The sequence below is a fragment of the Saccopteryx bilineata genome, chromosome 2, assembly GCF_036850765.1.
Source record: "Saccopteryx bilineata isolate mSacBil1 chromosome 2, mSacBil1_pri_phased_curated, whole genome shotgun sequence".
NCBI classification, from domain to species: Eukaryota; Metazoa; Chordata; class Mammalia; order Chiroptera; family Emballonuridae; genus Saccopteryx; species Saccopteryx bilineata.
Genome location: NC_089491.1, coordinates 44460612 through 44472845, shown reverse-complemented (window position 1 = coordinate 44472845; position 12234 = coordinate 44460612). Strand labels below are relative to the sequence as shown.

Here is a 12234-nt window from a genome sequence, read left to right as displayed (position 1 = left end):
GTAGGAATCTATCTCCCCTCCTCTCACTTAAAAAATAAAAATTCTTCATCTACTATCTCTTTGTACTTCCTCTACCAAGACACAGGCATTTTTTAAAGTACAGTGTGTCCGTAAAGTCATGGTGCACTTTTTTTTTTTTTCATTTTTTTGAAGCTGGAAACGGGGAGGCAGTCAGACAGACTCCCGTATGCACCCGACCGGGATCCATCCAGCATGCCCACCAGGGGGCGATGCTTTGCCCATCTGGGGCGTTGCTCTGTTACGTCCAGAGCCATTCTAGCGCCTGAGGCAGAGGCCACAGAGCCATCCCCAGCGCCCGGGCCATCTTTGCTCCAATGGAGCCTTGCTGCGGGAGGGGAAGAGAGAGACAGAGAGGAAGGAGAGGGGGAGGGGTGGAGAAGCAAATGGGCGCTCTCCTGTGTGCCCTGGCCGGGAATCGAACCCGGGACTCCTGCACGCCGGGCCGACGCTCTACCGCTGAGCCAACCAGCCAGGGCCCATGGTGCACTTTTGACCGGTCACAGGAAAGCAACGATAGAAATGTGAAATCTGCACCAAATAAAAGGAAAACTCTCCCAGTTTCATCCCTATTCAGTGTAGTTTGATGTGGGCTCATGCACAGAATTTTTAGGGCTCCTTAGGTAATTATCCTGTATAGCCTCTACAGACTTGTCACTGACTGACGGCCTACCAGAACGGGGTTTCTCCACCAAACTGCCGGTTTCCTTCAACTGCTTATCCCACTGAGTAATGTTATTCCTATGTGGTGGCGCTTCGTTATAAACGTGCCAATATTCATTTTACACTTTGGTCACGGATTCAAATTTAGAGAGCCACAGAACACACTGAACTTTCCTCTGTACCGTCCACATCTCGACTGCCATGGCCATGGGCTGCTCCGCTGTATACACGGTGTTACATCATCATCTGCACATGCACACATGCTGCCACATCATCCTACAGAAACTGGGAGGGTTTTCCTTTTATTTGGTGCAGATTTCACATTTCTATCGTCTTTTGTTGCTTTCCTGTGACTGGTCAAAAGTGCACCATGACTTTACGGACACACTGTATATCTAGTCCTACTCTAGTCAGACAACTCAGTTGTTTAGAGAACCATCCCAAAGCACAGAGGTTGCCAGTTCAATCCTCAGTCAGGGCACATACAGAAACAGGCTGATGTTCCTGTCTTTCTCTCCTTTTGATGTTCCTGTTTCTCCCCTTCCTGTCTCTTCACTAAAATCAATGAAAAAAAACCAATTTTTTAAAAATATATCCAGTCCCGCCAGACCAGGCGGTAGCACAGTGGATAGAGCATCGGACTGGGATGCGGAAGACCCAGGTTCGAGACCCCGACCTCGCCAGCTTGAGCGCGGGCTCATCTGGTTTGAGCAAGGCTCACCAGCTTGAGCCCAAGGTCGGTGGCTCGAGCAAGGGGTCACTTGGTCTGCTGTAGCCCCGGTCAAGGCACATATGAGAAATCAATCAACGAACAACTAAGGAACTGCAACAAAAAGTTGATGTTTCTCATCCCTATCCCTTCCTGTCTGTCTGTCCCTATCTGTCCCTCTCTCTCTGTCTCTCCCACAAAAAAATAAATAAATAAAATAAAAATTTCCACATTTAAAATATATCTAGTCCCTCTCACCTTAGGGAAGTGGTCCCATGTTTTCATTTCTTCACATTTACATGCCAAGTATTAGGACTAAAACCATCACTCTGGCTACTGATGTTAGACCTAATCTTCCCATGTAAATATCTGAATAGTTGAGAAAAGGACATCCATTTATTGAGTCTACCCTACAAAAAAACTAATCAAGCCCTTGCTGAGTAGCTCAGTTGGTTAGGGCGTCATTCTGATAATGGCCATGTTGCAGCTCTGATCCCCCAACAGGGCATATAACAAGAATCAACTGCCCTGGCCAGTTGGCTCCATGGTAGAGTGCCGGCCTGGCGTGCAGGAGTCCCGGGTTCGATTCCCAGCCAGGGCACACAGGAGAGGCGCCCATCTGCTTCTCCACCCCTCCCCCTCTCCCTCTTCCCCTCCCACAGCCAAGGCTCCATTGGAGCAAAGTTGGCCCGGGCGCTGAGGATGGCTCCATAGCCTCTGCCTCAGGCGCTAGAATGGCCCTGGTTGCAACAGAGCAACACCCCAGATGGGCAGAGCATCACCCCCCTGGTGGGTATGCCGGGTGGATCCCGGTCAGGCACATGTGGGAGTCTGTCTGACTGCCTCCCCGTTTCCAACTTCAGGAAAAAAAAAGGAATCAACCAATGAATGCATGAATAAGTGGAACAACAAATGGATGCTTCTCTCTCTCAAATCAATAAAAATTTCTTAAATAAACAAAAGTAAATTCCTAACCTGTTCACACATTATATTCTTCAGCAGCTGTATACAAATACAGATTTCAACCCCAGTTTGGAAGACTCTCATCCATGAGGAATGAGGTTAGGATATGGGATATGATTTTTTAAAAACCTGGCAGATGCTCTGATGCTAGTTTAGTGCTGATCTCAGAACTAGAGTTTGAGAGTCTACAGATACAGAATACAAAACCAGACTAAAGCCAGGAAACGTGCTCTAGTTATGAGTACATAGGTAACTGTATTCCCTGTGCACTTCACTTTTCCTAATACTGAAATGAGACAACCAACTACCTACTTCTCTCAAAACCATCTTATGAGAATGCTAAAACACAAAACTGCCTCTGGAAATCCCCAGTAACCCTCCTTACTATATAATGCATATAACTAATCATTACATTTTCAGAGCTTTCTTTAAAAACAAACTTATAACATGTAAAGGTAGTTCACAAAAGCTACTTTTAACATACACACAAAAGGCACAAATAATAACAGCATTCAAAAAAGTTATTACTGAAATAAAGTGAGGACAACAAAGAAGTATCAGTTGTTATGAACATACCTCCTACTCCAGGCCCCCCACTTTGTGCAGTAGAAGTCTGCCCAGCAGTGCCACTGGCAGTACTACCACCTGTTCCCCCTACAGTGTTGGTGGTGCCACTGGAAGCTGATGAATTCTGGGAAGTCTGTGGAGCCCATGGATTAGGTAATGGATCTCTATTTTCTGTACGGGAAGGCTGATTACCTTCACCTGAGGATGTATTGCTCACTAAGGAAGCAAATGGATTGCCACCAAACTGTAATAAAAGACAAAAAAGACATAAAGAATAAGCTTTTGTTTCAAATAACAGATACGAAACGTTTTAATGAAAACTGCATTCCCCATATAAAGGTGGCGCTCAATCAAACACGTGTGTTAACACAGGGGATATCTCTTGGCCTGAGCCCGGGGCCAGTGTTATCACCTGCTCTTGTGCAGCACTCAGCATTGGTTCCTGAATATCTGTGTACATACGCCGTAAAGCATTGTATCCCCCTGGAATGCTTTCCAGGTTACTCAAGGCTCGGTCCTGGTTTCTCATCATTTCCTGCATCATTGCTGGATTCCTGGCAAGTTCCAATGTCTAAGAAGAAGATTCACGGGAGGAATGGAAAAAAAAAATTAAAGCACACATGAATTACTTTAGTTATTAACTGGTACAGCTAATTTTATAAAGTTTTCTAAATCTATGAATTATCAGTCTTCATATTTAAGTCAGAAATTTATTTTGAATAATTTCTACTGGATTTTACCTCAAAAAGCAAGCTACTATTCAAATAATTAAAGAAAGAAGAACTTTATTACAAGTGAATGCCCATCTCCTGGCCTAGACTCTTTCTTTTAATTTTTTATTAATTTTAATTTATTGTGTTAACATGGATTCAAGTGTCGCACTAAACATAATTTCCTAACCTCCACCCCCTTGTCCCCCAATATCCCCCCTTTTGCTCCTTCCCCCCTTCCCTTTGGGATTTGCTGTCCTATTATCTGTATCTATATGTTATGTATACATATTTTCACTAATCCCTTCACCTTCTCTGATCCCATCCCCTCATCCCCCTTCCCTCTGACAGCTGTCCCTCTGCTCCCTGTGACCCTGCCTCTCTGCCTCTATCCCATTCCTCAGTTCACTGTGTTCATTAGATTTCACATATAAGTGAGATCAGTCTTTCTCTGCCTGGTTTATTTCATTTAGCATAATAATCTCCAGGTCCATCCACACCATCACAAAATGCACTCTTTATTTCTTAAATTTGCAGAATAAGTGTTTACAAAGATCTTTAAAATACAGTGAAAAATTCAAAGTTCAAATAGTCCAAATTAGTGCTTTATTGAGTTTTTCTGAGCAAAGATTAGGATCTCCTTTTTTACTTTGGCCATATAAAAGGACCAACTATTTAGGCATAGGAAACTGGACAATCAAATACATATAAATATATTCTAGCTAAATGGACTGAAAGAATATTCCACATACTTGTCTCATAATATCTGGATTATTCAGCATATGACTAATTTCTGGATTTCTCTGTATCAACTGCTGCATTTGTGGATTGGCCATAATTAACTGCCTCATCAGGTCAGGATTTGAAAGCATGCTCTGGACAAAGGGATTCTCCATGATTTGGACCATCATTTCAGGATTGGACATAAGTTGCCGCTGCATCTGGCTTTGTAGTTCAGAGAAGTTGGTAGTATTCAAACCCAAGCTACTCAGACCTGCAAGTCCTCCAAGGCCACCTAAGATAAAGGAAAAAGAACACATAAATAAGTCAGATATTTTATCAGTAACAAGACTGCTAAAACATGAAGAGGCAAAAATATTAACTGAATCAAGTCTATTACAAAAAAAATATTAAATCAAAAAAAGGCTTCCTACTACTTTCATAAACACATTTAAAGTAATAAAACCATCAAATATGTATTTCAAATACAAAAATATAGTCATATGCTACATAACTGACATTTTGGTAAACAACAGACCACATATACAATATTGGTTCCTTATTAAAATGAAGCTGAAAAATTCCTATTGCCACCAATTTCAACGGGAGAAAGGACTAGAGTTTGAGCTCTATAAAAACTCTTGAGCAATGAGATTTAGAGAGCCTCTGGGTTGGGTGAAGACATCTAGATACTATTTGAGTGAGATGCCCAAAGAGGGCATGGACCCTATACATAATCTGCCCTCTGCTTCTTTTCCATTTGTATAATTCTGAGTTGTATCATTTAAAATAAATTGGTAAACATAAGTGAAGGGTCTTCCTGAGTTCTGTGAGCCATTCTAGCAAATCAAATCTGAGGATGGGTTGTGGGAATCTTTAGTTTATAGCACACTGGTTACAAAAAAGTAGAGGTGGTCTGGAACTTGGACTATTATCAAAGGTAGGAGCCATCTTGGAGACAAAGCCCTTTAACCAGCAGAATCTGAACTACCTTCAGGTAGGTAGGATCAGAATTAAACTACTGGATACTTGTGTGCACTTGAAAAATTTGTTGGTGTCAGAAAAACACCCTAGAATATACTAGCTAAAGAAAGAAATGAAAAATATGCACTGGATTATATTCTAACAATCTTTGTGAAGACTAGTTTAAGTTTAGCAATTCACCTATAAATTGTGGATAGAGCAGAGCTGCTGCCAATCAAGGAGAGAAAAAACAAGGACATACAAAGAAATGAAATCATAGAGAAAACTAATAGATTGAAGAGGACAGTAAGTACTTATCATAACATGTTAACTTTGTAAAATTACATTACCAACCAAATGCATTCATTCCTTACTTACTGAGCTCTTTCTATATATCCCAGGGAATAAGATGACACGAAAGACACAAGAACTACCTTCAGGACTCAATCTACTGAGAAAGACAGACAAGAATAACAAATGCAGAGTAAGTATTTCAATAGAGACAGACACAGGATATTATGGTAATATCTGCCTAAGTGGGATGGTTGCTTTCCCACAAGATGACAATGAGTACGGAGAATGAATAAGTTGGCAAGGAGAAGTGAAAAACACTGGCAGAAGATTTAATACTAGGCACAAAAAACATTATACACAAAAGGTATAGAGATAAATATTAATACTGATGTATTAGCAAAAAATTCAGTGTAAATGGAATAGCAGATTGCAGTGCTCACTAAACACTCTACATTTAGCCTTATATTTCTTTTGCGGTTTGACCAACTCATGTGACTAATTATGGCCAAAGGACTGCAAGAAATGATGGGTGTCACTTTGGCCGGAACATCTAAGGTCCACCTGGAGACACTATGTGTTTCTGCCATGTTCCAAGTAGTGCAGCTATATGATGGCAGAATTCCGTTAGCTTGAGTCCCTGAAGACTAGAGATGAGGGCTTCATTGACCAGTGAAAAGCATGAAAGAAAGCTCTGAGCAAGAAATTAAGCTTTGCTTTGGTAAAAAGCTACTGAGTTTGGGATTATCTTATTACCACAGGGTAGCCTATCCTGACTAATTTAACTATTGAGATGTAGCAAGAAATTAAAATGGCCTGACCTGTGGTGGCACAGTGGATAAAGTGTCATCTGGAATGCTGACGGTGCTGGTTCGAAACCCCAGCCTTGCCCGTTCAAAGCACATGAGAAGCAACTACGAGGTGATGAATTGATGCTTCTCACTGCTCCCCCTGCCCACCTTTCTGTCTCTCTCTCTACACTCTCTAAAATCCACAAATAAAATATGTATAAAATAAAGAAATGAAAATGAAGAGGTAGATAAAGTAAAGCAGAACAGCCACTTAAGATGTTCTTATCCTGCCTGACCAGGCAGTGGCGCAGTGGATAGAGCGTCAGACTGGGATGCAGAAGACCCAGGTTCGAGACCCCAAGCTCGCCAGCTTGAGCGTGGGCTCATCCGGTTTGGGCAAAATCCCACCAGCTTGAACCCAAGATCACTGGCTCCAGCAAGGGGTTACTCAGTCTGCTGAAGGCCCGCAGTCAAGGCACGTTTGAGAAGGCAATCAATGAACAACTAAGGTGTTGCAGCGCGCAATGAAAAACTAATGATTGATGCTTCTCATCTCTCTCCATTCCTGTCTGTCCCTGTCTATCCCTCTCTCTGACTCACTCTCTGTCTCTGTAAAAAATAAATAAAAATTTAAAAAAATAAATAAAAAGATGTTATCCTAATAACACTGTGGAAAAGACCCACAGCAAATATTAGATTTAAAAATGTTGAAGACCTGCATCAAGGAGGTAGCAATCATAGCATGGGGTCAGAAAGAGAAGTTTATGGCTCGAGATTTGGTAGAGGAAAAGGTAGTGGTTTGAGGGGCAACATGATGAGTGTTGCATTTGTATTGTTTTCCTTTGCTTTCTGAGGGGTCACATACAAGCTAAAGTACTTAAGAGAACATCAGGTAACAGTTGAATGTAAGACACAGAGTTTGAAAATGATGTGGGCTGAAGTACCGATTTGACAGGATATATATACAATTAGAATTGTGTCACTTAGGGAAAATAAAGTAAAATCAGAAAAGAAACACAAGGCAGAATTCTAAGGAGCAAAACCACAGGAAATAGGAAGATGAGACATACACTGAGACAAAAAGAAAATGGTGGTATCCAGGGAACACTCTAACGTAAGACTGGCTAACCACTATGCTGTACAGCTGAAGCTAATACAAAATAATGCTGAATATAAACTGTAATTTTTTAAAAAATTATTTTCAAGAAAAAAAATTAAAAGAAGAAATGGTCAGAAAACTAACTAGGGGGAAAGAGTATCATAAGTCAAAGGAAGAAAATTTCAAGGAGACTGATAAGCATTAAAAGAAACTGATTTAAAATCTAAAGTATCCACTAAATTTGGCAAGCTGAGAAGTCAACAGTGACCTTTAAAGGGGAATTTTTCAGTCAAGTGATGGGGGCAAAAAATAGGGCACAGCAAACTTAGTGAAAGGGAAACAAAGTACAAAATGCCTTTTTCAAAGATAGCTGAGAAGAGCAAAAGAATGGGTGGCAGTAAGATTCTGTGGCTTTTACACATGGGGCAGTCTTAATATAAGAACAGGCAGCAAAAAGAAGAGCTTAATATATTGAGTAAATGAAGTAACTGATAAGAGGGGGCGAGAATGAAACTAGAAATGAAGGGATTAGGGAGATGTATCGCATCAGACAAATTAACTAAAAGCCTCTCTAGGCTGTAATTTCCCTATAACATGAAAGATTTGGGGAGAGATTTATACCTCAACAATTGCTTTCATGGGTCTGAACACTAAATAATTTCATCCTAATCTTTCTAGGTTGTTTGTGTTTATAATTCTGCCATTTAAAACTCAGCTGCCTAAACCAAGAGACACCTGCAGCCTAAGATAGCTTTAGAAAAAGCAGCACACAGCTGACCAGGCAGTGGCACAGTGGATAGAGAGTCAGACTGGGATGTGGAGAACCCAGGTTTGAGACCCCGAAGTCGCCAGCTTGAGCACGGGCTCATCTGGTTTGAGCAAAGCTCACCAGCTTGAGTCCAAGGTCCCTGGATCGAGCAAGGGGTCACTCAATCTGCTGTAGCCCCCCGGGTCAAGGCACATATGAGCAATCAATCAATGAACAACTAAGGAGCCGCAACAAAAAATTGATGTTTCTCATCTCTCTCCCTTCCTATCTGTCTGTCCCTCTCTGACTCTCTGTCTCTGCCACAAAAACAAAAAAGGAAAAAAAAAAAGAGCAGCACACATTTTTTTACAAAGCAAATGTGAATTCATGTCATGCCCTAAACCAGTGGTTCTCAAACTTTTTGAAATCGGGGCACATTTAAAATACTACAAATAATTGTAGGTGTATTATATACAAATTTCTGAGAAATATAATAATTAAGTCAAATATTAAAGAAAAAAATATAAGCCCTGGCCGGTTGGCTAAGTGGTAGAGTGTCAGCCTGGCGTGCAGGAGTCCCGGGTTTGATTCCCGGCCAGGGCACACAGGAGAGGCGCCCATCTGCTTCTCCATCCCTCCCCCTCTCCTTCCTCTCTGTCTCTCTCTTCCCCTCCCGCAGCCAAGGCTCCATTGGAGCAAAGTTGGCCTGGGCGCTGAGGATGGCTCTGTGGCCTCTGCCTCAGGCACTAGAATGGCTCTGATTGCGGCAGAGCAACGCCCCAAGATGGGCAGAGCATCGCCCCCTGGTGGGCATGCCGGGTGGATCCCGGTCGGCGCATGCGGGAGTCTGACTGCCTCCATGTTTTCAGCTTTAGAAAAATGCAAAAAAAAAACAAAAAAAGCCCAAGCGTGCTTTATGGTAATTAAACAAAATAAAAACTACAAAATTAAATTTATTCTGACATAAAAAACATTTTTGTTACATTTTTTGAGTTATGCTTTTTAGAATTCATAAAAAAGAGGGGTTAAAAAAAAACAACAAAAAAGTTAATTTTTTATAGAGAGAGAGACATTCTTAGTAAGATTTAGTAAATTCAGCAGGACCCGGAGTGAATGTGTTAAGTTTTTTCATTCTTGTGTTTATGAGAAACATAAGCCTGATGTGTCCTAGCGATTTCTTCAATGTTTGGGCATATATCTGAAAGGCAAACTCTCATTTCCTCATCAGTACATTGAAGAATTCCTCTCTTTTTACTCTTAATTGTGTTGAGTGCAGAAAACCCCCACCATACATATCATCTTAACTTGATACCAAACAAAGGATAGAAGAAACTTGCCTCCAGTCTTTCCAGGAAACATGGGGGGTAGTGTAAAAAATCCAGCACCACAGCTTAACAGCCTTTTGCAACCTAATCAGGCAAGTGAGGTGGGGCAGACTGCTTACTTTCAGTCAATTCCCCACACCTCTGTCCTCCAAAAATCTAAACTCCAAATACCCTGTTGGTTTTCTGATCCCCAACAGGCACATATTTCTCTGGAATACCATAGGGCATATCTGGAAATCTTCTAGGGCACACCAGTGTGCCCTAGCGCACACTTTGAGAACCACTGCCCTAAACCTTTTCAACATATTTGGCAAAGTATTAAATCACTAAAAAAAGTTTGTCTGGAAGAGATAAAAGGTATGATCCTTGATATAAAAAAATTGTACATTAAAATTTTAACAATTACAGTTTACATTCAATATACTTTTGTATTAGTATTAGGTGCACAGCATAATGGTTAGACAATCATAATTCACAAAGTGATCCCCGATATTTCCACTACCCATCTCTCACCACACTACATTCCCTATGCTATACTTTATATTCTTGTGACTATGCTGTAACTACCAATCTGTATTTCTCAATCCCTTTATATTTTTCACCCAGTCCCCAACCTACTTCCTCTACATACACACATATATTTTAATATTATTTCAAGGGCCTGACCAGGTGATGATGCAGTGAACAGAGCATCGAACCGGGATGCAGAGGACCCAGGTTCAAAACCCTGAGGTTGCCGGCTTGAGCGTGGGCTCATCCAGCTTGAGTGAAGGGTTGCTGGCTTGAGCAAGGGGTCACTCACTCTACTGTAGCCCCCAGTCAAGGCACATATGAGAAAGCAATCACTAAACAACTAAGAAGCTGCAATAAAGAATTGATGCTTCTCATCTCTCTCCCTTCCTGTCTGTCTGTCCCTCTCGGTCCCTCTATCAAAAAAAAAAAAAAAAAAGAATATTATTTCAAAGTACTATATTTGTCAAACAACTTAAAAACTGAAAGAAGCATTGGACCATATATCTATCTACTTCAACTTTTGTTAGTTTCAGCATATCCCCTAGCCACAAACAAAACCTTCCATAGGACCTCAGTATATAAAACTGATATAAGTTGTTTGAGATGAGCCTGATCAAGTGGTGGCACAATAGATGGAGCACTGGACTGGAATACAGAGGACCCAAGTTTGAAACCCCAAACTCACCAGCTGGAGCGAGGGCTCATCTGGCTTAAGCACAGCTCACCAGCTTAAACCGAGGGTTGCTGACTTTTAAGCAAGGGGTCACTCGGTCTGCTGTAGCCCCCCAGTCAGGGCACATATGAGAAAGCAATCAATGAACAAATAAGGTGCCACAATAAAAAACTGATGCTTCTCATCTCTCTCCCTTCCGGTCTGTCTGTCCCTGTCTGTCCCTCTGTCTGTCACCAAAAAAAAAAAAAAAAAAGTGGTCTGGGATGATGCATGAGATCCTTAACCTCTGAGCCTGCCCCCATGCTCTTTTTTCTGCATGTTCAGAACAGTTCGAAGATCACTAGTGCATTCTGATCAGTTTTACAAGTGAGAAAATTATATTCAGGGTCTTAGCTTATGATTTACAATTAGCTAATCTTCCTTAGCTTCATTTATATGGTGGTCAGATCAGGTATACATATACTACCCCTTTCATTATTAAAAAGAAATGAATCACTTATTGATCATTAAACTAAATATAAATGTAAGCTGACCAAATATATCTGTATTCCCAAATACTTCCTTAATACCTACAACAAATACAGAAGCTACAGAAGTTTTTGTTGTTGTTAAAGTGACTTAATGTTTAATTCTTTCATTTTATAAAAACTACCCTGGAAAAAAGGTAGTTTTTTTTTTTTTTCAATCCCTATTAAAAAAAAAAGACTTACCTAAACCAAAAGGGTTGCTAGTGGCAGAACCAGATGTGGAGTTACTATTAGAAGCTGAAGTGGTCGTAACATTGCTTCCACTGGTATTTGTTTGCTGGGCTGAATGATCCTGAGACCTAAGGAAAACAATTAAATCATGCTGTGAACAGTGGAACTAATTTTAAAAGAACCTCTGAAATTCTGATACCAAGAATAAAGTATAAGTTTTCAGACCAACTAATTCTTTTTTTTTTTTTTTTTTTTTTACAGGAACAGAGAGAGGGATAGATAGGGACAGAAAGACAGGAACAGAGAGATGAGAAGCATCAGTCATTAGTTTTTCATTGCGACACCTTAGTTGTTCATTGATTGCTATCTCATATGTGCTTTGACCGCGGGCCTTCAGCAGACCGAGTAACCCCTTGCTTGAGCCAGCAACCTTGGGTCAAAGCTGGTGAGTTTTTCTTGTTGTTGTTGTTTTTTGTTTGTTTTTTTTGCTCAATCCAGATGAGCATGCGCTCAAGCTGGCGACCTCGGGGTCTCAAACCTGGGTCCTCAGCATCCCAGTCCCACGCTTTATCCACTGTGCCACCGCCTGGTCAGGCTAATTCTCATAAATTTAAATATTCTGAAGTAACTAAATATTAGGAATACAAATATAAAGAAACATAGTAAAACCTTTCAAAACCCAAACTATACCTTAATTGCCCCTCCTTCTCAAGTATAAGACACATAAATATTTCATTACTTTCGATTATATTATGTAAGAGAGAAACTGGTCACCTCACAGAA

The 12234-nt window shown here is 40.9% G+C and overlaps 1 protein-coding gene across 2 annotated transcripts in view; it reads right to left on the bottom strand.

Moving 5' to 3' along the window:
• UBQLN1 (ubiquilin 1) overlaps positions 1 to 12234 on the bottom strand; it is a 76362-nt gene that overhangs the window by 21296 nt on the left and 42832 nt on the right. For both annotated transcript variants that reach the window (XM_066257002.1, XM_066257003.1), the window contains exons 3-6: positions 11464 to 11579; positions 4383 to 4645; positions 3333 to 3491; positions 2930 to 3164 (exon numbers count right to left, since the gene is read on the bottom strand). In XM_066257002.1, coding sequence (XP_066113099.1) covers positions 2930 to 3164; positions 3333 to 3491; positions 4383 to 4645; positions 11464 to 11579 — 773 coding nt within the window. The remainder of the gene's footprint in view (positions 1 to 2929; positions 3165 to 3332; positions 3492 to 4382; positions 4646 to 11463; positions 11580 to 12234) is intronic.